This window comes from Rattus rattus, chromosome 3 (assembly GCF_011064425.1).
Source record: "Rattus rattus isolate New Zealand chromosome 3, Rrattus_CSIRO_v1, whole genome shotgun sequence".
In the NCBI taxonomy this organism is placed as follows: Eukaryota; Metazoa; Chordata; class Mammalia; order Rodentia; family Muridae; genus Rattus; species Rattus rattus.
In genome coordinates this window covers 59,742,656-59,768,408 of record NC_046156.1, presented here as the reverse complement: position 1 = coordinate 59,768,408, position 25,753 = coordinate 59,742,656, and the positions used below count along the sequence as shown (strand labels likewise).

Here is a 25,753-nt window from a genome sequence, read left to right as displayed (position 1 = left end):
ATGCTTTTTGTTATGGCAATAGAAAATAAACTGGAACTGTTGGTCTTGTGTTTAGAATTTTATGTTTCGAAGTTTTTCTGGCTCTTTGGAATCTTAGTTTATTACAACGTTCCCTTTTCTTTCTCCTTCCTTCCTTTCTCCCCCACCCCTTCTCTCATGTATGGTGTATGCTGGACAGAGTTGTTCTACAAGACAAGCAACTGCCATCAGGTGGACTTCGCCTGTGCTAACTTGCAAAGAACATCCCCGCTGGGCGTGTTGACTGTTGACATCCCCTCACAGAAGGGCACGGGAGGTCACCAGACCCTCGAATGAGCGTCTAGTTGCCTCTTCTACCTGTGGTTCGCAGCTCTGATCTAACTACTTGTAGATAGAGTATATGGCTGGAGAAGACTAAGGGAGGACGACTCCATCTATGTGGCTACAGAAACACCATTATTCCTCCTAGATTTAGACTGCCTGGTGCGGCAGGGAGGTGTGCTCTGTAAACCCAATAAACTCAGTGGTTTCCGAGTGTAACTGTACCTCCTTGTCACTGGACACTTAGGAGGAAGGTTAGCCATTGTGTGCGTCTCCTTGGGAAGACATTTTAGTGAAGTGCGTGAGGTATATAAAGGTATGGATGATCATGGGCATGCATGAAGGACAGAGCGGGGCACTGGGTAGCTTCCTCTGTTGCTCTCCACCTTAAAGGCTTGAGACAGGGTTTCTCATTGATCCTACAGTCAACGTTTTGAGCAAGACTGGCCGATCAATGAGCACTCTGGACCTACTTGTCGCCACACCCTGATGGTGTTGGCAGCACGCACAGCTGTGGGTGCCATTCTATGTGGGTGTGATGATCTGAGCAAGTTCTCAAACTTGCAGAACAAGCACCCACTGAGCCACCGAGCCAGCCCACGAGTGCCCTTTCACCTCTAACGGAATCATTTGGGTCTTCTCTTGCTTTTGGTTAGTTTAGCTTTGGTTGTCACTCCTTTATCGTCTCAAACAGCTCTTTGATCAATTCAGTGCATTTATTTCCTGTTTCATTCACTTCTGCCATAATCTTTGCCACAGCCTGAGGTGGATCACTAAGTTATCTGAAATCTCTCTTTGATCATCTTATAGCTATAAACTTCTCTCTTGGGACTGACTTGGATGTATCTTGTAGACTGTGTTTCATTTGATCTTAGGAGTTTTTTAAAATTCTGATTTCCTCAAGAACCCACTGTTCATTCAAAAGTATATTGTTCAGTCTCCAATTATTTGTGCATTTCCCAAGTTCGGTACTGATGACGACGTTGGATCTAGTTTTTTGAGTCAAGCTGTGTCTTTTGTGAGTGAAGAGCCTTTGCATTCAAGGTTACTATGGAAAGAGGTTTGCACAGCTGACAATCATGCTGCTTGTTAGAGTTGGCTGGCTTATTGGGGGTTCTTCTTCCAGTATTGGGGGCTTCTCATTTGCTGTGTTGAATGTTTCTTTCCCATCTATCCTCTGTCATTCTTCTCATGTAATGTATGTACCCTTTTTGTGTTCTCATGGGTGAAATTGCCTTTTTCTTCTGTGTATAGTACTCCTTAGCAATTGCCTTAACTTATACAACTTACCTAATTAATATTGTATATGTGTGGTGTTTTTCCTGAATGTAAGTCTGTATGCACCTCACATGTGCCTGGTGCCTGAGACCAGAAAAGGACATTGGATCCCCTGGAACTGGAGTTACAGATAAATGTGAGCCAATATGTAGGTTCTGGGAATTAAATTCTAGTCTTCTGAAGAGCAGTGTTCTTAACCTCCAAACCATCACTTAAGCCCTGTATGCTTATTTTTAAAATATTTCAATTTTTATTTCTCCACCAATTTAAAAAGATAACTTCATTGAGTTGCTTATTTACGTTTAGTGTATATAATATGCCAGTTCACGCTTTCCTGGTTTTGGGGGTTGTTGATAAAACACCTGATGTTACTCTGATGTTTCCTTATGAGGAACATTGTCCTCTGATAGCCCCTGTAGGGTTTATCTGCTTATTTTTGACATTTTGAATGCAACATGTCATGCAGGGTGGGTCTGGATTCATCCTGCTTGGATGTCTTTAGGTTTGAGAAATCCTCAGATATAATTCCACTGAACAGGGGCACCAGAAACACATGCTGTAGCCAATCTGCCAATGCCTTCATCCTGGACTTGTTACTGGCTGTTTAAACCATCTAGCCTGTGACATCTGATCACAGCATCTCCTGGGAGCTAATACATTGGGGTAAAAAAAATTTTTTTTAAAGTAAACATGAGAAAAGATAAACTGACATTACTTTGTGACAGAAAAGTATCTTATCATAGAAGCTAAGACAAGAGTGGTTCCATGGGTTAAGAAATAATCACAGGAATGAACTCTACTGGGAGGTCATGGTGGAACTCAAAAAGTAAACAATGGACTTCATGACTCAGAAGTCACTGGTATCCTTTCTACTGATTCTCTGTTGGAGAAGCAAGAGTAAAACCTGTGTGCATGAGGAGTGTGTGAGTGCATACGTGTGGGTGCTGGTGAATGTACTCAAGCATGTGTGCACAAGAGTGTGTGGGGTGTGCATGTGGGAGTGTGTGTCTATGTATGTACATAGTACGTATGTATGTATATCTTTGTGTGTGCGTTTATGTGTGTGAAATGAAAATTGAATATAGGAACACTTAAATTGAGGTATTACTGGAAAGGAAATGAGAAATTAATTTTTTTAATTTTGCAATTAAAAAGTTTTAATGGGAAAGACAACTTATATATAGACCTTTAGAGACAGAGGGATGGCAGCTTACTTTCCTTAGCTTTAGCCAGCCTTTTCTTCCTGGAATGAGATTTCAGCCAAGCTGTACCTGTAACTAGCATGGTTTCCCACTGTGACTTCCATTGGGTTGGCTAGCCAGCTATGTTTAGCGTGACTATGAATCTGTACTTGAATGCCATTGATATGTTAGTGAAACATAGGGAGAAGTTTTAAGTGGCTATTGCTAGTCAGGGGATCACAAAAAATGACAAGCTTCTCTGTTTTCAGGTTTTATGCTTATGTATACACTCCATTTCCAATTTATCAGTGATGGCAGAGGCTTAATGCTTCTCTCATACTGGAGGCTAGCAATTTACATACCATTTCAAGTGACATTTGTGTGCCCCAAATTGTTTCATATGATGTGGAAAAGGAGTAAGGAAAGATCTTTCTCAAAGTCTTTGGTTCCTAAGGAACTAATTAATACACCAATATGCCCATTAGATACCTGTAAGGCATATGAGGAACCAGCCTGTCTCTGTTTTGTAATCAGGAGACAGTTTGATATGCTAGCTCAGTTAGGTTTCTCTTTACTGTAAAATGTAAGTTTCTGATTCCTGGAATCTGACCTACTTTGACCTGGCAGTTTATCTGTAAACCCACTTCCTGGGGGATCTGTGCAGAAGGTGCTTGCTTGCAAAACCCCCGACCCTGCAGATCTGCCCTATGAAGGAGGCTTGGGAAACTAGCCCAGGGCTGATTTGATTGGGACATAATTTGGGTTGGTGGTCTTCCTCCTCGCATCCGTGGGATTAACACGGTACTTATCTTTACTGCAGCACGTGTTAGTGGACGTTAACCGGGCCTGGTGTGCTTTTATGACCGTGAACACAGGGTTCGCTGATCAAATTCAGCCGCATATATCCTGTCTGTAATGATTATTCCACTTACAGCTTGGAGTTCTGCAGCCTCTGTCCCGACAGAGAATAGTTCTTCTTGTGTACTGCTTACTTCCTACAGTAACCTCCAGTCCCCTCCACTCTGCTGAAAATGATACAACTTCATTCTTCCCTATGGCCGAGTAGTGCTGTCCTCCTGTAATAGGCTGCACTTTCTTCACCCATGCACTATGGGCATCTCGTGTGAGACCACTCTCAGCTGGAACACAGCTGTCGAAAGCCAGGGCTCACACAGGTGTGACGAACCACTGCTTACATGGCCTGGCCTCCAAGATTGCTCTTCCAGTGGTTCTCTGTTCCAGGGACGCTCACAGGTCACGCTGTGCCAGCCAGGAGCGGCATACTGAAACTAAACTGACTTTGCAAGTGGAGGAAAGGATACTCAGGGTTTCCTAAAGTCACCCTTGGCAGGTCTCCAGACCAACCATCTGTCTTCAGGATCCCAATACTGAGTAAAGAAGGGCAGGGAGTCCTGCTGGTGCGGAAGGCTGGAGAGTCTGTCGCCAGCCTCTGCTCTGGTGTTCACTTTAAGGCACGAGTTGGCTGAAGTAGCTTCTTTCCCGCAAGGTCTCCCCACCCTGTCTTCACTCAGCTCACCCTTCTGTGCACCAGTCTGGGGGAGGGTAAGAAAACTAGACTCAGTGAGGAAAAAAAGCAACGTAACCATGAACAATAGGAAATTTATTATTATAAAGCTCAGGCAATCTGAAGCCAAAGGGCTTTCCCATATAAGCTGTGCATTCCTGTATTACAGGAACACTTCCAGGCGAACAGAATTAGAATTCGGAAAAGACTAGCTCAGAAATTCCAGAGCGGAGGACATGGCCAAAGGCAGCCTTGTTTTCTGAAAACTAACAGTTGCTCTTGGGACATGAATCAAACTAACTGGTTGCTGAAAACTGGACCTGATGCTGGACTGGTTGCTAAGGAACCAGTGGTGCTGAGGCCGGGGATCCAGGCTGTGAATGGCAGGCCTTACTTCTGGGAAAGTAGTATCTGCAGAGATGGTTAAGGAAGGCACATCTCATCACTGTAACTCAACCTTCCCCAAACTACTAGTGCTCAGGTAATCACTGTAAAACACTTAATGCCTTCTCTTCAGGTCAGAAACTCTTCTACTATTGTGAGAACTCGTGATGGTCACTGTTACGTGGTGTACTAAAATTACTGACATTGCACAAGCACATAAAATGTGACTTCTTTATTAAGGCTTTATAGGGACATAAATCCTTTAGGGACCACATGGAGTGCATAATAAGGATCTAGGTAAGAAGATAAGACCTTCTATACAGAGAACCTAGAGGTTAATTCTGTTGTTTCTAGCCATTTTGGACACAGCTTACAATTTAAAAATGCTGGTCTGTAGAGCCAGGTCTTGAGAAAAAAATATTACTGTAGTGAATATAGATGGAAACGTAATGCTCACAGTGGATTTCGCACTGCCCTTAAGAGTACTTCAGAAAGGGATGGTGGTGTCACCCAGTGGGGGTGTGCTTTCCTAGCATGTGTAAGCACTGTAATTAAAACAAAAAACAAAGAAGAGTACATCAAAGGGCTCTAAAGCAAGAGTTGACTTATTTAAGTTAACATCGGTGAATAGAATTAGGTGCTTAGAATTAGGCCTCTACTATAGACCTGAAGGGTCTCAGGAGAAGTGACAAGAAAAGATGTTATCAACTGTACAGTTAACTTTCCCCTGATTGATTATTTATTTATTTATTTATTTATTTTTCAAGGCAGACTGTATCTGTGTGCCACTGGCTGTCCTGAACTAGCTCTGTAGATCTGACTCAGAGTTGCCTATCTCTGTCCCCTGAGTGCTGGAACTCAAGGCAAATGCTACCATGCCCAGCTTCCACATACTTTATATATGTGTGGTGCATGTGAGGAGGTCAGATGAAACTTACAGAAGTCAGTTCTCTCCTTCCCTCTACCACGCAGACTCTGGGGACTGAGCTTAGGCCGTCCAGCTTTGAAGCAAGTATCTTTATCTGCTGAGCCTTGTCCTAATCTAGTTCTGCGCCCACAGAAATGCTTGTGGGTATTTATTCTCTTGGGTGTATACTCTGGATCGTACAAGCTGGAAAGTGTCTCTTGGTTACGTCTCATTGAAGAGGGACAGAGTGAAGGACATGACGGTAGACAGCCTTGGATCAAACAGCAATATCAGGAGATGCAGTACGATTTTCCTCATTGTTTGAAGTATGTATAATCAGACCACAAAAGGATACATGAAAGTTGGGATGCCTCGTGTAGCCAAGTGTTTCCGAATAAGTCTTTCAGTGCCATACCAGTTAAAACCCTTTGTAGCATGTCCAATTCGTGGAAGATGAACACTTGCTATTGAAAAGATTATGACAAAATAAAATATATACAGGACAAAATAATTATTGATGGTTTCATACAAAGTATACAGTTACAGTGTGAAAGGTATCCTGTGTAGGAAATGGAATGTAGAGAGGATATCCGATGCCTGTATGGACGTGGCACCTGTCAATAAAACATCTGATGGCCAATGGCGTAGGCAGGAAATAGGGGGTAGGACATCTGAGAGGAGAGAGAGCCAGGCAGAGAGATTCACTGGGAAGATGGGAGGAGACGGAGCACAGGTAAACAGCCGTGTGACAGTATGTAGGTTCAAATAAATGGGACATTTGAAGTTTGATTTAACAGAGCCTTCTGGGAGCATGGGACTGGAAGAACCAGAGCTAACATCTACACGGAAGAGGGGGAAAGTACGCTTTTCTCTTGAACGCAAGAACGCACAGGTTCTAGATGTAAGTAGATGGGATGGGCACGGATTCTGATTGATGGTTAAATCATAAATTAGCTAGCACAAATTCTCCCACAAGTCAAGAATCTCACAAACACTGAGACACGCTAGGCTTGGACAGACAGGTGAGAAAGCTAAGGACTGCTTCGTAACCATGACAACAGTGCCCATTGGCTGGACATAGCCCACAAAGGAAGGGCTATGCAAACATAAATGATGTAGGTGAGACCTCTGGTTTGATTCTGTCAGGCACATCAAGGAGAGTCTTGGCATTTCTTGCCTCCCTTCAAAAGTCACAGCACATGTCTGGACAGAAATCCTCCTGATCCTGAGCACAGAGGGAAGGCTTACCTCTCTTCTTCTTTGCTGCTAAAAGTATCTTCTTCAGGCCCTCTTCCAGGGCTGCCATCTTAATGCCAGACAGGACATTGGTACGATCGCGGTGCTGAGCCACCACCAAGGCCAACTGAAAGAGTAAGCACTCAAAGCTGACGCAGCACACGTGAGGGGCCACCCACGAGACACAGACCGTCACGGAGGACCAAGGCTCAGCCCTACCCCTTCTGGATGCTGCCTGGACAGCAGCATACCCAACATGCGACTTAGCTGGCCCATCTTACATCATGGCAACTTATGTAGGCTTTTCTTTCTTCTTTCAAGATAAGGTCAAGCCAGAGTCCAAAACACGGACTTTCCTAACTGTTCTCGGGAGAAGAGAAACTGTTGATATTTTGTCGGAGTTCGGAGTTCTGTATTTCAGCCCTCTAACTGGTACCCATCGACTCCACAGCCCCAGGACAAGAGTCATCCATTCCCATCCTAACAAGCCCTGTGGTGGCAGTGCCAACCCCTCCACCCCCAGAGATCCTCCCGGGAATTGCTAAGGCCGATGCAATCCATCCAGACATGCAGATGCACTGCCATGCTGCTGTACACTGCAGCCTTCCTTCTGCAGAGCTGCGTGAGATTAAGCCCAGGCTAGGCAAGCATGCTACCCCCGCCACGGCCACCAGCCTGATTCTGTTTCTTATGCACGGATACTGCTGTCCCCTTTCCGCCCACTTCATACAGCGTTGTAGAAATTACTGAGAGAAGAAGAAGACACTTTGCTGTTAGCCACACAGGTCTTTGAGTGTGAGCATCTCTTGGTCTCACTAACTCTTTTTCTAAGTCAGCAGTGATCTGGCTCAAAATTCATGGACTTGGCCCTGAGAGACAGTCAGGTGGTTGTGGTAAAAAATAAAACTCACTACAGATTCTCCAACCGACAAGCGAGGAGGAGATCCTTAAGATGCAAAGCAGAGGAGGTGTGGGCTGCTTCCTGTCTCCTGCCGGCTAGAAAGCATAATCCTTCGCACGAATTTTTGTATAAACGAAAATGATGAACCCTGAGAATTTTACATCACACTTTCTTATTCTGCTCAGGGAATGCTCTGGGGCACACTCTATGGGCCAGCACCGCGTGGAGTACTAATGTTAAAAGGAACGGAAAGGGCTGGCTGCCAAGCCTATGACCCGAGCCTGATCCCAAAGCCCCACATGGTGGATAGACAATAGACAGTTGCAAGTTGTCCTCTAAACCAACATGCATGTGCGCACACACACACACACACACACACACACACACACACACACACGAAATTAGGACATGTAGAAAGGCATCAATATGTGCATACACAGAGGGCAGACTGAGAGGACACGGTGAGAAGGTGGCTGTCATGTAATGCTATTAGAAAGGCCCCTAGGCTCCTGTCTGCAAGCATAGAAGAGTATCACTAATAGTGTCTCTAGCATGGGATGGGGCTCAGGCTGGGGCAGCCATTGGTTAGCTGGTCCCTCAGTCTCTGCTCCTTCTTTATCCCAGCACATCTTGTATGCTTGCTGACAGGAACTTAGCATAACTGTCTCCTGAGGGGCTTCATCCAGCAGCAGATGGAGGCAGATGCAGAGACCCCCAGCCCAACATCAGGCAGAGTTCGGGAAGTCTTGTGGAAGAGTAGGGATAGAATTGAACAAGCCAGATGGGTCAAGGACACCACAATTAGACCTACAGAGTCAACTATGGGCCCATGGGAGTTCAGAGACTGGGCCACCAACTAGGGAGCATGCAGGGGCTAAACCTAGACTCCTACACATTTGTAGCAAATGTGCAGCTTGGTCCTCATGTGGGTCCCCCAACAGTTGGAACCGGGACTGTCTCAGTCTCTGTTCTCTGTCACTGGATGCCCTTCCCCCACCTGGCCTGCATGGTTGGCCTCAGTGGAAGAGGATGTGCCCAGTCCTGCTAGGACTAGATGTCCCAGAGTGAGGTGGTACCAAGGAGGATTCCCCTTCTCTGGAGAGAAGGGGAGGGGGCAATGGGGGAAGGGACTTGTAAGGGTGAGAGCGGGAGGAGGGAGGTCTGTGATCCAGACGTAAAGTGAATGCAAACAGAACCGACTGTCCCCCTTGGTCATGCTGTCTCAAGCAACACTGTAATATGTTTCTAAGGCGGAAGCCACCCACTAGGTAACACAGATGTGGCAGTCCTAAGAAGCCACCATGTTACTGCAGATGCTGGCAGTGGGCATATCAAGGGTACCTGTTACAAGCCAAGCTTTAGTTCTGGCGTGTGACAGGCTTTTACTTACCAGGTCTTGCCCCTTGTCTCGTGACTCTTTATCATCGATGGGAAATAAAAGGACATCGCCCAAACTCAGGTCTGAGGTTTTGAGAGAGAGTAAAAAGAACATTAATTTCCTAAAGGGTTCATTTTCTAACGCCAATCACATTTCTGTTACTTTTTTGCTTTCTGAAATAGGATCTTACTCTGTAGCTCAGGCTACCCTTGAGATTGCAGCAATCCTGCTGTCTTGCCTTGGCCTCCCTGGTTCCAGAACTATAGGCATGGGCCACCATGGCTTGCTCCGGTTAGCTTTGGTACTGCGCCTCCCTCTGAATTTTTTACAGCCCTTTCCCTGACTTGTCATCCTCTTCGGCAGGTCCTCAGCTGCTTCCCTCCAAACTCTGGTCCTCACATCACCAACCTGGTGCCCTGTGGCCATCACAGTGATTCGGAGAGGCAAAGGGATGAGGCTGGGTGAGTTCCTGTTTGTCTTAAATCACCCACCCACTGCGCTCTACCGTTTCACCTGTACATTTCCCTCTCATGCAGATCAAATCAAGCCAATGCTCTAGACAATCGGGCCATTTTAGTTCTGGGCTTTATAGACCCAGTGTGAATTTTCTGTTTCAACAAAAATGACAAGTAACCCACAAACCCTAATCTTTTAAGTCATTCTCCGGATCAGATTTCCCAAATAAGCAGACTACCTGGGAATGGTCTCTATGACAGTGGCTAAGCGTCCCCTCCCCCTTGGATGGTGGCTCTACCCTGGGCTGCCTGGGGCTGTCACTGCCTAGATCCTGCAGTCATTGGGACCTGGGAATGCTAAGCCTGGGGAAGATACAGAAGAATGAGATAACACTGGAAACTCTACAGTCCTCCCCCTCCTTCCAGCAATGGGAACTCTCCTCATCTTCTCAGACCCAAGGCAATGCTCTCAGCCTTCCCTAGCAGCTCTAGCCTTGCTCACCTACTCTGCTGCCCAACCTTAATCCCTCTTTGGAGAGATGCACGGTTCCTCTCTAGTTACACTGACCACTGCTCTTTACATCTAAATAGCACATTTCAGACTGCAAACTCCTCCAGGGTTCCAAGGAAATATGATCACTGAGAAGGGCAAAATCCAGTGACTTTCTTTTTTTTTTTTTTTTGGAGCTGGGGACCGAACCCAGGGCCTTGCGTTTGCTAGGCAAGCGCTTTACCACTGAGCTAAATCCCCAATCCCAACCAGTGACTTTCTAATTCCACTCGTGACATACTATGGGTCTCTTTGCCTTCACCATCATCTCTTTAATTGTACATTTAATTGTATCTCTACTCTAGACACCCGAAGTCAAAGTGAGCCAAAAGGGAGTTTTGCATTCAGATTCTCACATGACACCGGAACAGGAAGTAACCCACTTGACTGCCTGTGGGGGGTCATTAAAAATACAGTTGTGCGAAATTACTGTCACACTGCTTAGTAGACGTCTGTGAAACATGTGAACTCTGTACACTGTGACTGCTGCACATAAAAGAAGGTGATTTTCCTGGCTCTGGTACCAAAGGCTGATACTGTCCATCAAGTCCCCCAGTCCTTACACAACCAGACTTCTGTCGTCCGGGAGTGTGGTAGCCCGGCTTCCCCACAGCACCAAGCCCGAGCTGTCTTGAAGTTTAAAAGTGTGTCCGATTTCTCTCTACTAGGTGTGATGCTCTTCTCGGGAGATGGTCAGGAGGGTGAGCAGGAGCTGGTCGTCAGTCAGAACAATTGCATCTACCAGCCTTATTACAGCCCCAGGGAAGGTGGCAACAGTGTCAGCCACAAATTATGAGAAAAGAGGCACTGTCTCATGATCTGTCTCAAAGTCACACACGAGGAGCAACAGATGGCAGGAGCCAGGCCCCGGCTGGTGCTTCTCACCTGCAGTACACCCCGGCCCACCCCATGTACTACTTTAAGTGTCCTCTCCTGTCTCCTTGACCCTCTCCTCTCCTCTGCATCTTACCTTTCATTTTCCCAGCCAGCTCATATATTTTCCTTGGTTCAGCGGACCGTGCTTCCAGAGCTGTGAATAAGCCACCTCTGCCCCAGCGGCCAGAGTCATCTGATGGAGAGAGAAAATGTCCATCTACAGGAGGCAAGTCTAGTCTGGGACTCAGGAAACCAACGTACACAATAGGCTTGTGGGAGAATGACTTTTTAGACAAGGAAATACAGCTAATCTCCTAGACTATTCTAGAAGGTATAGTAGAATACATTGTGCCAAGAATGGTCAAAATGGGAATGTCAGGAATGAAGTGTTGTGAGAGAGAAGCTCTGGCGCCTACGACTGCGGGACGTACAGGACGTAGGGGTGGGGTGCAGAATACAGAGCAGAGCGGACAGACGGAATGGAGTGGACACTTGCACACGCAGTAAGGAGGAAGAAAAGTAGGACTCGACTCAAGCTGGCACTAGTCCAGCTGGCTAACGCTTGTGTTTATACTCATTTACTCTCCATACATTGGCTCATACATCTGACGTGCCAAGCACCATTCTAAGCACAAGGCTTATACCAGTGAACAACAGCAGCAGTCCCAGCTCCACTTTCTAGTGCAATGAGACAGTCAAATAAACCATTGCATGACAGCGGAGAGCAGGACAGAAGAAGATAGAAGGCAAAGACGGAGGCCTCTTCGCTTACAGGACGGGAAGCAGGCGCTTGCACATGATCAGTGTGGTTACCGGGGAAAGAGGATTCCAGGTGGAGGAGGCTAAAGCATGCTGGTCGCAGGAGGAACACATGTGGGATTTTGCTGTTCCTCACAGGATGTATTTACTTTCCAAGGGTCACCTCATCCCACCCTCTTAGACACGTCGTGCAGAGGATAAAGCTGATACCAACAGCCCTATGTATAAGGACCTGGGGTCCAAGGAGATCGGGTAACTCAAAGCAGTAAAGAGTCAACTCTCACTGATGGAAGCCACGCCCCCTGGCCATATAATGCTGCACTGGGATGATCACGTTTAGGTCACATTTGACCTTAGCCTTCCACGTTCTTGGCATCATAAAGACAAGGTATTCTCAGGGTCCCAGCCCACTACTCGTACCGACACAGTGCACAATGACAGCATCCTCTTCGCCAGCCTGGGGGTGGGTGACGTCACCGCTAACATAGTTAATGGAGGTTGAGTCTAGATCTTCATAATCTAGCTCGGCAGAAGTTTCGTCTCCGTCCTCAAGGTCCTCGAGGTCCTCAAGCTCGCTGTCCTCTGAGGGCAGGCAGAAGGACTGATAACCGTTGGATTCCCACCAGGCCATCCTTCACCAGATCAGAGAGAGAGAGGAGTTAATGATCTACTTATAGGAGGTGACAAGTGAACTCCCCAACTAAAGTTTTCTACCTACGTGTAAATAAGCAAGGTTTACTGATTAGGCTAACTGCCTCCCTACTACACTCACAAGAAGCCACCAAGTGTCTCAGGGCCTGACAACCTGAGTTCAATCCCAGGAACCAATAGGGTGAAGGGAAAGAAAAACTGCCTGCAAGCTGCCCTCTGATCTCCTGTGTGCTGTGTACACACTCACTCTCTCTCTCTCTCTCTCTCTCTCTCTCTCTCTCTCTCTCTCTCTCTCACTCTCTCTCTAAATAGATAAACAGATACATAGATAGACAGACAGATGGGTTCTTGTTGGACAGAATGCATCTTCGCCTTGGCACTGAGGACTAAATATAAAGGTCTAATCTTTAAAATTGGACTCTGTCCCCAGTAAGAACTAGAGTGATCACGGTTTCCCGTCCTTAAAGCCATGTCAGCTTGGGCTCGCCACACAAGACTCCCCCCAGCAACAGTGACCCCCATCCTGATAAAATGCAGACAGACTTCTTCCTGTGTTCAGCCTCCTCCTTGGCCTTCTTCTTCTCCTCCATTAGTTTCTTTCTCTTGGCTGCTGCTTCCTGTCTTTTCTTCCGTCTGTCCTCCAGCTCTTCAGGACTTAGAATCTTCTTCCTTTTGATGGGCCCTTCTGCAAGGCCTGGGATAAGAACCTTAGAGAGACAAAGACCCACGGTCAGGAAACTCAAGGCCTGCTGCTCCTCTGCGAGCTCCGTCTAAAGCACTCTGCATGGGAGCAATGGAAACAGCGCATCCCCACTCTGCCTGTGTGGTGGGCACTGACTGTGGGTCACTGTGGGTCACTGCTAAACACAACGCCTCACAGGCACCGTGGCCACTGGGCGCCAAGCTCAGCCAAAGCATTGAAGTGGGTAGAGGCAGTCACGATCACCTCATGAAGAACAAAGAACTTTTCCTTCTCAAATGAAATCATAGCTTACAGGATGCCAGCCCGAGCTTAAACAATTTTAGTGCAACTTTCTACAAATCACTATATGCTTTTTTGAACCGTGTGGTTTCAGCAGCCTCATTACTTAAGTGACGGTTCTGCAGAGCATACATGAAGTGCCAGGCACTGGAACATCGCATATCGTTTATGACTGCCATCCTACGAATGAATGAATGAATGAATGAATGAATGAATGATGACTTAGGGTCACAAGGCCAACAGCAGGCATGGCATCTTCTCGTAACAACGAGATCCCTAAGGGGTGGCTTAGAGGACCAAGAGCTGCTTTTACTTGCATGAAGTCATAAAGCACATGTTTCATCCTAATGTATATTTGGAGGCAGGGTCTCATGTAGCCCAGGCTATCCTAGAACTTATTATAGAAATAGTCTGTACTTGAACTCCCGATCCTCTTGCCTCCAGTTCCCAAGTGCTGGGATTATAGGCATGCACCACAATGCTCAACTTCACTCTTTTATAAAAATAAATTTTTATTTTATTTATTACTAATGTATATGTGTGTGAAAAGAAAGATAGTGTGTGTGTGTGTGTGTGTGTGTGTGTACGTGCACATGAGTATCTGTGTATGGCACAAGTGTGACGGTCAGAGGAAAACTTTTGGGAGTCGGGTCTCTTTTCTCCGATGATTCTGGAAATCACACTCAGGCGACCAGACTAGCACAGCCAAGTGCTCTTACCTGATGAACCACCTTGCCAGTCCTTAATGTCTTTTAAAGATTTATTTTACACTTCATGTGTATGAGTGCTTCGCTTGCATATATGTATGTGAACCACGTGTGTGCAGGAGCCTGTGGAGGTCGGAGGAGAGTGTTGGATGCCCCTAGAACTGCAGCTACAAGAATGTGAGCTGCTATGCAGATGCTGAGAACCTGGGCCCTCCTGAGGACAGGGATGGCTCCTAACCAGTGTGCCAGCCCTCCAGCTCCTCCCCTGTATGACCAGAGCTTTCAGAACAGAGTGCAGTTCACTTATTACAACCCATCCCAAGAGACCGAAGTGACCCCAGCAGCACCCTTCGCTTTCTTAGGGCAACAGTTTGAAGAACTCATGGGTTTATAGAAAAGAACAGCTCTTACATTGCCTTTATTCCGGAGGGACCGGCCCCCGTGACTCGTCTTCTCTAGAAGAGTTTTCTGAAGATTCACCAGCTGCTCAAACGACTTCCTGTCTTCCTTACTGGGCTCCTTAGAATAGTCTCTGCCTTCAAATAAGTACATGTGGTTTTCTGTGGACACAAAGCCAGAGAAACGGAAGTCAGGCGCGGGGAAATGGATTAATACTATTCAAAGCAGCTCTCGTAGACAACATGGAAATGGGTCATAATCTAAAATGAGACAAGCCCAGCTTACGGCCACACCACTTTCTTTCCTGTCAGGAACACCTCTGGGTCCCGCATGGGAATCCTGTATGTTCTCTTGTCATAGGATAAAACACAGTTCAGGGCCCCGCTGGTCCATCCTCGATGACCAAGGACTGGGGAATCCCTTCACCCTGCCAAGTGTCCATAGAGAATGGGATGAATGCGCCCGCCATTCCACTCCTCAGCACGAATCTCCCTGACACGCAGGCTCCCTAGTGAACCCCCGCTTTTAGTGTCAAGCACACATTTAATACTCTGCTGGCTCCTAGTGACACAGAAAGGACAAATGGCAGAGAGCTGGAGAAAACGATGCAGCACAGAAGGGATCCCTGCTCCTACAGCTCTGAAGCCCCCACGCTGCGCCTTCCGGCCTAGCATCTGCATCCTGGCTAACAGAGGCGCACATGGGTGGGGGTGGGGGTGGGTTCCTCAGTTCCCACAGCTATTCAGCTGAAGGAGGGGCATGCTGATTCTGAGGCCCGAGGGCTCTACTCAGTAGATAACAATACAGAGAAGACATTCTTGAGCGGCACTCATTCTGCAAGGTCTCTGTTTTGCTTTATTTTTCAGATTTCATTTTTAATTGTGTGCATCCGTGCATGCGTGGGTTTGTACACGTGTACTGTGCCTGTGGGTACCAGAAGACGGTGTCAAATCCCCCAGAGCTGAAGCTGCAGGCAGCTGTGAGGGACCTGGCACAGGTGGCAGAATCTGAACCAGACGAGCAGCGAACGCTCTGAGCGTTTGTGTTTTATAACTGTGTGAAAGGGCAAAGCACACGTTTATGGGGTCATTTTACAGACAGACAGAGGCTTGGTGAGGATGGGTGAACATTCAAGATCAGGAATCAAGTGAGAACCATCGTGATCAGCACCCACAAACAGGTGAGGACAAGAAGCCGAGGTGCACTTAACAGCTCATGTTGCCAAACCCTGTATTTTCAGAGCATTGGGAAGCCAGCTATAAGTATGTTTTCCCTGGAGAGTACAAAAGCAAAACATTTTCATTCCCAAGAGATCAATTGCTTCACACTTGTACCAAACTCTAACCAGCTGTAATTCTAATTGGCATTTGCTAATTAAATCAGCAGGGGGCTTTCAGTGAGATGCTCTATCAACAAGTGGAAAAGAAAATAAAGACCTGAGAAGTGTCACAACACAATCAACAGATGTAGCTACACGCAGCACGAAATGCTAACTTCTAACATAAATGTGTCTTCTAAGAACCCTGGCATTCAAGGTAAACTGATCATATTTGGGATTTGCCACTGGGGCTGCTTTAATGATGAGTCCTTCATATCCACCGATGCTGTTTTAAATCCTGCACCCTCAGGCTGCAGCCAAGAGGAGGCTGAAACCACACCCCAGACCATCAGTCCTCAACCTGGCTCTCAACCCTTTTGGGGGCTGAATGACCCTTTCACAGGGGTTGCCTATCAGATATCCTGACCATCAGCTCTGTATGTTACAATTCATAACAGCAAAGATTAAAGTTATGAAGTAGCAATAAAAGTAATTGTATGGTTGGGGTCACCACAACATGAGGAACTGTATCAAAGGGTCACAGCATTAGGAAGGTTGAGAACCACTACTCTAGACCCTCATATACACCCTGCCAGTCCAGCCACCTACTACCTAGGGAGTCTAGACCCGTTCATCAAAGACAAGCTTCCAAATGCTAATTCTATGGGGGATTTTTCCCCTTAGCAGTTGGCCTGTCTAAAAATATATAATTTTTTAGCAGTCGGATTGACTTAGAAGTGTACGGATCTTTCTGAAAACACGGCAATTTTATTTTGTTCTGGCAAATGTTGGGGAAAAAAAGCTGAAATTAATCTAAATGGGTGACAAAAATGGATGTAAGCTTTGGTATTTAAGGTAATCAAATGTAACTTAAAAATACAGCCACATGCATCTATTTCTCCCTTCACCTGAAACCTTTAAATGGCAGTAACAGGGTTTTGAGAAAGATATATGAGGCAATGGTAAATGGACAAGCCCAGCACTCTCCGTAAAGTGGCTGAAGGGAGCAACAGATTAACATGAGCCACGGGCGCAGAACAGGGGTGCTCAGTCGATGTTAACCCTGAGGAGAGACCCTCTCCACCCTCCAAAAGCTTAGAATTCACAAGTGTGGAGTATCACAGGTGGGGCCTCAAGAGAGCGTCCGCACGCCCAAAACACTGCAAACACTCAGCCACTGATGCGCCCTTCTTTTCAGCTTAAATCAAAGAGTTTATGTCAACCCCTCACTCTTCCTGGATGATATTAGAGTATTTGTCTCTACACTGGCCAATTAAACACTTCAAAATATGAGTGTGTAGGATGGCTCCCTCTATGCAAAATCTGGCTCACCATGTGGGGGTGGGGCCCTGGCAGCGTCTATGTGCTCACAGCAGCGCTGCCTGCTAGCCTCCTGTCACTGTACTGGCACCCTGGCTAGACTGCCAGTGGACACCAGGCACGCTCTAGGAGACTATGAACAAGAATTAAAAGATTCCAAAACGGGGCCGGGGGGAAGAAGCAATGCAGTGGATAAGTGTGCAGGGGATCTTTTGAAAAATACAACAAATGTCCTTCTGGTAATATATGTTCTAGACCTGCAACAAATGTTCTCAAAGAAGAATCAGGGACAATACCACACCTTTGAAAGGCAGCAGGATACAATTAGAGAACAAGAAAGCGTCTCGAGGAATACAAATAGGATGCTATTGTATGAAATCTAAAGATCAAACATGACAAGGGTCAAAGAGCAGTGTCCTCTGAAGTGACCAGCTGCCTAAACTCCCAATTTCTCTACGCATCCCATAAGAATCCCTCTAGTCCATGCCCGCTACAAAAGGAGGAGTCAGGAAGTACTAGAAACTCCCATTCGCAAGTGAATAGAAAACAGACATCTAGCTCAGTGCCAGCAGCTGCAAAACCCAGACACACACACTGAACAGGCGAGCAGGCGGCAGGGTCTAGTAGCATGAGGTAGCGTGGACAGACCGAGTCCTGGAGCACCAGAGCAATAACCACCATGGGAAAGGAAGAGACTAGGAAGTACTGTAGGCAAGCAGCTTGGAGGGCACTGTGCTCCGTGTGTGTTGGGGCTGCGGGGGTAAGTGTCCCCTTCTCACGGTGCTACGGCAAAGGGAAAGAGAAGGCAAGTGGTGGAAAATCAGCTTCTGGAGAAGCCAGAGGAGATGCCCGGCCTACCCGTCACCCCAGGTTATAAGGGCCAAGTTCTCAGGCAGAAGGCGGCCTGAGCTAGAAGCATCGACTTCCTGTCGCCGCTGGTACAGGGAAGCAGTCACTGACAGCAGCCATGAGACATCGGGAGCATTCTTCACGCAGAAACACTGCAGTGGGCTAGAACTGTAGCTCAGCTGGCAGAGTGCTTGCCGGCTCGCACAGAGCTCTGCATCCGATCCCTAGTACCCCAAACCCAGCATGGTGGGTCACGCCTGTCACCCCAGCCCCAGAGGTGGGCACAGGAACGTCAGAATTCAAAGCTAAAGAGTTTGAGGCCAGCCTGGGATACACAAGATCCCCCAAAAAACAAATGAACAAACACTTCAAATCCAAAAATTTGGAACACTGGCCACGGTTGGGGTGGAGAGAAAACCCTGCATACACCTGTGTCTAGCACGACAGTCTGCACTGCTGATCACCGTATGTGGATTTACAAGGCAAACCATTCAGGACTGAGGGGTGGCTTGGTACTTAAGAACACCTGCTGTTTTTACAGCAGACCTGCTTCAGTCCCAACATTCACACGGCGGCTAACGACTGTCCATGAGTCCAGTTCCAGGGGATCGTGTAACCTCCTCAGCCGGTGTATGCATGAGGTGCACCTCAGGCAGTGATACACGAGGTGCACAGACACACGCAGGCAGGACACTCACACGCATAAAATAAACTAAAAGTAAGCCATTCAGTTTGGGGTAAGATGGCAGACTAAAGGCTGTCTCTGTGTGACAACGGTCACAGAAAGAGGAAAAGACTTTATCCCAGAGACTCACCTAGAAGAGGTGCTTTGGAAATTCAGGAATGAGGCAAAAGCCTTCCAGAAAGAGCAGAGAGAAGAAAGCTGCATGGAAGAGAGCAAAGCCCCAGCAGGTGAGGGGTGCAGGAAGAAGGAAGGGCAGGAAACTACCACAGAGCTAAGCTAGCTGGCCCTCCAGACAAGCCCACGGCTCTTGAAAACTCAGATGCAGGCTTCGGTGAAACGGTAACTGCTCCAGCCACAGGTCAGCCTCGAAGAGACCGTCCTGTCAATCACACTTGGAAGGCAGCGACCTGACATCTTGAGACTCTATTGATAAAACAAACAAACAAGCAACCTACTCCACCCGTGTGAGACGAAGGGACAAGCGTGGGGAGAGCTTCGAGCTGGCTTGGCACAACCCAGGTGAGGGAAGGCCCTGCAAGGCAGCTATGGCAAGCAGGAGGGCCAGCCACTGACAAGCAAGTGCACGCAGGTGGCAGAAGGCTGGAGAGACAGCCCTGTCCTCCGTGCAGGACAGATCTCATCAACCGAGCTTATCCCAGATTGACAGCTCTGAGGCCAGCTGGCAGATCAAACTCTGAAGCTACCTATTGGTCGTCTATGGCCCAAGATATCGGAACACAGAAACAAAAAGCAAGAACAAGCAAGGCAGCATGGATCTCCCAACAATCACCTCCCAGCTACTGAACTCAAAGATTCTAAACCACGGACAACGCCTGAGAAAGACTGCAAAGGCGGACGATCAGTGACCTGAAAGGGGCTACACATGAACAGATGAATCCAGGACGGGAGGAGAGCCAGCAGCGCAGAGGGAAGGTTTCCCAACAGAGGAGAAGAGCAGCGATGTGGAGTAAACAATAAAACCAAGGCGAGAGATTCTGAACAAGGAAAAAGGGAAGAGGATTCACCAAAACACTCACCAAACAGCAAGAATCTCAAAGACGGCAGACAGGGTCAACAAACACAACGTCCAGGGTCTGGGGAGATGGCCCGGGGGTTAACAGCAGCTGCTGTTTTTCCCAGCAGACCAAGGTTTGATCCCCAGCACCCGAGTGCCAGCTCACAACCACCTGTAACTCCAGTCTCAGGTGACCCTGTGCCCTTTTCTGGCCTCCTCAGGCATGTGGTACACAAAAGCCCAAACACATAAAATAAAAATAAATAAATCTTTAAAAAAAATACATTCAAGCATGGAGATATGAGTTTGATCTTAGCACTTACAGACAGGTTGGGCATGGTCCTTTGTATACCTGTCACCCCCACACACCTGTCACCCCTACACACCTGTCACCCCACACACCTGTCACCCTACACACCTGTCACCCCACACACCTGTCACCCCACACACCTGTCACCCCTACACACCTGTCACCCCTACACACCTGTCACCCCTACATACCTGTCACCCCTGCATATCTGCTACCCCCGCACTGTTGACGACAGAGACAAGAGAATTACTGGGCCTTGCTGGATGCCGGCCCAGACAGAAAAGTGAGCTCCAAGTTCAGGGAGAGATCCTGACACACAACACCCTCTTCTAGCCCCACATGTGCTTCCACAGATCCATGTATACACAAGCACCTGTAACATACACACACACACACACACACACACACACACACACAGACATACATGAAGCATACACAGACCACATGCTCACACTCATATTACACAGACACACACAGACACAGAGACCATACACACACCACACACTACACATACCACCCAGACAGGCCACACACATACCACATACACACACACACACACACAGGGGTGGAGCAGTGGGGAGCATGGAAGATGGAGGCGATCTCACGGCAAGCACAAGCCAGCACTGCAGAAGGCACTTCCAGGAATACTCACACAGAGGGGGAGGAAGAGAGTCTGTCATGAACACATAGGAACGAATAAAAGTCCTGAAAGGAGAATAAAGGAGAGCTGGGATGGAATCTCAGCCCAACACAGTACACAGCAAACCTTAATACTAACAGAAGACGGGAAAGAATAAATAAAAAAGAGCCGGCAAAATTACGGAGTAGTAACTATGTCAATGAGAACCGAAATGCAAATGAACTCGGCTCACCGAAGAGTCACAGATGAGCTAGCTGGCAAATAAAATAAAATAAAGTAAATCTAACTACTATCTCCAAGAAACATGCCGGGCTGAGGTACCACAACTGCGGGTAGAAGTGTGGAAGTCAGGGAAGCAAACCTAAAGCGAGACTACAGACCAAAATCAGTCAGGAAAGAGGGCTGCTGTGTACTTCTGAGGAGAGCCGCTCATCAGAAGGACAAGACGATTTAAATATGGACACCAACACTGGGGCTCCCAACTTAATAAAAACAAACAGAACCAGACATACAGAACCAGACATACAGGGTCCGGCAGGAGCTGGTTCGATAATAGTGGAGACTTCAGTAACCCACTCTCATCTCCAGAGAGGTCAGCCAGACTAAGAAACAACAAAGACCTCAGAGTTAAGCCGTCCCACAGAACGAATGCAACAGTTCATCCATAGCAACAGGATACCATCCTCTGCAGCCCACAGGACGGTCTCTAGAACTGATCCCTCCTAAGCCACAACACAAACCTCCCTGCGCATTTGTGGCTGTTTTTAAAACAAACTCACTTCCTTCCTCTTGTTCTCCGCTTTCTCCTTCTGCTGCTGCGGGCAGAGCATCAGGGGTCCACTGGCCATCTTTGGTTTCTCCCAGGATGGACTTCAGGTCTATTTCATCCATGGAGCTCCCCTCAGAGGACAGCAGCTTATCCAAGCCGAATTTGAGTATCTCACTTAACTTTAACGGAGAAAACAAAAGTCTAGTTAATTCTGATGGAAAAAAAGCCGTGGAGATATGGGTGACTTGCTAATGGCTAGGACAAGATCCTTCCTTCTCTGATGGGCGGGCAGCCAGCATTTCCTATCCATCACAAGTGGGTGATGGGTAAGCAGATGGGCGATACAGGATTATCAGTTACTGACTTTGTCAGCCTTCATAACAACACACCACGGAGAAACTCCCGATGCTGTTTGTAAGAATGACAGTCGTTTAAAGCATTTCCCAGAGTGCCTCCCACTGACTCATCCTCACAGGCCTTTCCAGGAACCTCAAGAGAAGTCAGACTCAGCTGGATTCTCCCTGCTAAACCTCTGGATCTCATCACTGGCTGACCCCTCTGGCCATCTGCTTCCACAGTGCTCCTGCTCGCCACTGTGGCAAAGGCCGGTGCCAACACCCGGTCAGAGTCTTCTGCTTCCTTCCTTCACCCTTCCCCGAGTCCCCTCACCCACTCACTGCGTCATCCACACAGGCATTTCCTAGCTCCCGACTCTGCATATTCTCGAACAATAACTCCGGCTCACTTGCGTCTTGCCCTTTATGACTGGAATGTTTATCTCTAGCCCGTTGTATCCGTAACTTGGAAACCTTTAAGGTACGCTGTAATAGCTTGTGAATGCCTTCCACAGTTCGTTGAAGCACCGACATCTGGATACATTTATATTTAACACTGCTGTACATAACCAATGTGACTGGCTTTGCATTTGGTACTAAAAGCCAAAGAAAGCCAACTACCTGTGATGGGATTCGGAGGAGAGATCTGCACTCAATGCCTCCAGCCACACTGGAAAGCCGTGTTGATTAGGTTCACGGAGGTGGGAAGAGCTGCACCAAGAGTGGGCAGAGCACTTCCTGCATTTGTATCCTGGCCCGTAGAGAATGGGGCTGTGCACACCCGTCATGGCCCCTGCCTTTTTACTGTAGCTATGACATCGGCTGCTTTGGGCTCCTGAGGTCTGACTTCCCTGCCGTGCTGAATCTGAACTGTGAGCTAAAACAAACCTGTTCTCCTTTAAGTTGATTTTGTCCGGTGTTTTATCAAAGCAAGAAGAAAAGAAACTAAGACAGAATTGATTGCTATGATTACCTTGGTTTTTGTTTGTAATCCTCTAATTTTCAGTGTCCTCAGACATAACTAATGGAACCCTCACTTTGAGGAAAGCAAAGAAGGTATAGCCCTGAGGTTATGGTATCTGCTTCAAGCCACACAAGCAGTGACTGATGAGGCCTGGATTTAAACCCAGGTTAGACAGCCCGGCACCCACCCCTTTGATTCTCACTGTATATATATGTATGTGTATGTATATATATATATATATATATATACATACATACACATATACATACATATATATGTGTGTGTGTGTGTGTGTGTGTATATATATATATACACACATACATACACACACGCACACACACACATATTGCTCATGTTTATACCTGCAGTCCCCTACACATAGCAGACACCAAGGCAGGTACAACTTACCCAGGTACCAGGTAAGCCTGAGGGTAAGAACTGATCCTAACCTGTAAGTCGGCCTCAGCTGCAGGTTTCTGGGCTCCTAGGGTGAAATGGCCTCCTTCTATTACCATGTTGGTAAGCTGCAGTTTGGAGGCCGCCTTCCTATACACAATTTCTTCCACGGTGTCTCGGCCGATGAGCCGGATGACTTTAACAGACCTGTGAGCGAGTCCAACAACGGCAGTGTGATAAGTGTGTACGAAGTCAGGAGGAGACACCTGAAAGGACGCAAAAGCGAGCACTGTCCCTACACAGGGCCAGTTAGAAGGACGCTTTGACCGGGCCCTGAGTACTTGCAAGACACGGCCGGCCTTCAGTTACCTCTGGACCTTTCCAATAGTGGAGGCAAGGACAAAGGGAGAAAGGAAGTATGTCATCTGCAGCCAAGGAAAACCTCCTCGGTGCACTATCATCCTCAAGGTCCCAGGCCTTCCTCACCCATCCAACGCCAGGCCTTCTTTCTCTCTTAGAAAAAAGGTAGAGGAAAAAAAAAAAACCAAACCAGAAAAAAAAAAAACAAACCCACAAGAAACAAATACATATGTGCACACACAAACACACACACACACAAATAAAACTGATAAAAACTCAAGATTGAAAACCATAACATATGAGCAAAAGGCCAATAAGATTAAAAATGCCCAAGTAAAGCAATATGAGACAAATCTACAAGAACGTTATTGAGCTCATTTCTTTGGCCTTTGGTTGGTTGGTTGGTTTGCTTGTTTGTTTATAGTGATGCCGTTCTTAGCTCGATGAGTAAATAATTTCTAACAATTCCTTCTAATCCTTTCATAATCTGGCTCTTTGTTCAACAGAATGAGTGTGGACCACAGTGTGACCCAGCCAGGGCAGCTGCAGGGGCCGGCAGCGAAGCTAGGCTCACACTGGAGTCTCTCCCATCCCCATTTGGGGCCGTCACCAAGGACTCTGTTTCTCCCTCCTTCCTAGCCCAGGAGTGTCTAATAGACCAAGGAAGTGGAAAACCACTGATGCTCAACTCACTCACTTGTTCTGGCCGATCCGGTGAGCTCGGGCAGCCGCCTGCAAGTCATTCTGAGGATTAAAATCACTGTCGACAAAAATAACGGTATCTGCTGCTGTTAAGTTCATGCCCACTCCGCCTGGAACAAGGTGAGAATTGTGTCACCCAAGGCACAGACAAGGACGGGAGAATAAAGACAGTCAGACAGGATCTTGCTGATCAACTGAAATCAGTCAGACGGATGTTCACCCACAGCTCTGGAGCCTGGTATGGTCACACTTGCTCCCTTAACCTCCTCTGGCCTGACTTGGGAGGACTGAATCATCACGCACAGCAGAATGGGGGAGTATTGACAAGCAACCACGGAAGATGCTCGAGTCAGGAGCATGAAGCAATTTTATATCTGCCCTCCCCCTCATTTAAAACACTTGGCTGCATTTCACCTAGGACAGTCTGCAGAGAAAAGGACATAGACTCCTTCAGAAAGGAGCTGTGAGCATGGGACAATCTGTGTGGGTGTTCGTAAGGCAAGAGCCCTTACCCACACTCACAAGCCAGGCTATAGCAAGATCTCTGATATGCTGAGGGATGTGCTGCTGCTCCTGGGCAGAATGAGAGACTGTGCGCTGTGCCCATGTCCGGTCCCCCCCACATCCTGTGTTGTGTGCCCCACTCCCTACAGAAGCCCTTAGCCAGGTGTCCTGTAACCGTGTCCACTCTGACCAGATGTAGTGTGATAGAACCACAGTCACTTTCTGGGCTTTCTTCGGTGCTGCAGGGTGAGATGCGACCGTGGGTTCCGGGAATTAAAAGAACCGTGAAAGCACGTTACAGCCTTTTCTCTTTGATTAATGTGAAAACTAATACAAAATGGACCGGCGCTTGTCTGGGTCATTAGAGATCACAGCTGAAACAAGGGAACCTGATGGGGCTTATTCCGAGAGCTTGAATTAAAGGTTACCTCTCAGAAGGACTACTGACTCCCAGCTGGGTCTCAAGACAAGCCAGGCAGGGATATTCTAATTAAGCTTTCATATAAAATCAAACCTGGGATAAAGAGTGGATAGACTGATTACTGAGGGGAGCCAGGTTGCCCAGCAGGGCTAGTACACTTAGGTATCACCGGCTACGTTTGAGCAGTTTGCACAGACCCTCTCATACCCCACACAACCACCTCATGGGCTCCAGTCTTTCATCATCGCCTTTTGTTGATAGGGAGATGGAAACACAGAGAAGTCAAGACACTTATTCAAAGTTGCACAGCTAGAAGATAAAAGAGCTAAGATTGAGTCTTCCACGTGTGGCTCTTGAACCTGTTAGGTCCATTTGCTTTTGTGGTTGAATTGGAGGTTTTCTTTTCTTTTTTCTTTCTTTCCTTTTTGTTTTCTTTTCTTTTTTTGAGACCGGGTCCTACTGTGTTGCCCAGGACTGACTCAAGCTTGCAGGCTGAGGCAGTCCCTTACACTGAGCTTCCTACGCAGCCAGTGCTGCAGGCTGCTCCATCGCGCCAGCTCCAGAGCCTGTCCTTGTTCACCACACTTTGAGCAGCTCCCAGGTACTTGTCTCATTTAGAAATCTGCAACATCACCACCGGTGATCTGGTGCCTAGGGCCTCACACTATATGAAGATGTGCGCCGTCCTTCCCGGGT

At 47.4% G+C, this 25,753-nt stretch overlaps 1 protein-coding gene across 1 annotated transcript in view; it reads right to left on the bottom strand.

Annotated features, from left to right (window-relative positions):
• Positions 1-4,358: 4,358 nt before the first annotated feature.
• Chd1l (chromodomain helicase DNA binding protein 1 like) overlaps positions 4,359-25,753 on the bottom strand; it is a 54,753-nt gene continuing 33,358 nt past the window's right edge. Inside the window, exons 13-23 of the mRNA XM_032897658.1 lie at positions 24,128-24,242; positions 23,124-23,277; positions 21,386-21,554; positions 14,482-14,630; positions 12,925-13,088; positions 12,151-12,362; positions 11,066-11,164; positions 9,103-9,173; positions 6,824-6,938; positions 5,931-6,039; positions 4,359-4,695 (exon numbers count right to left, since the gene is read on the bottom strand). Coding sequence (XP_032753549.1) covers positions 4,623-4,695; positions 5,931-6,039; positions 6,824-6,938; positions 9,103-9,173; positions 11,066-11,164; positions 12,151-12,362; positions 12,925-13,088; positions 14,482-14,630; positions 21,386-21,554; positions 23,124-23,277; positions 24,128-24,242 — 1,430 coding nt within the window. The 3' untranslated portion in view covers positions 4,359-4,622. The remainder of the gene's footprint in view (positions 4,696-5,930; positions 6,040-6,823; positions 6,939-9,102; positions 9,174-11,065; positions 11,165-12,150; positions 12,363-12,924; positions 13,089-14,481; positions 14,631-21,385; positions 21,555-23,123; positions 23,278-24,127; positions 24,243-25,753) is intronic.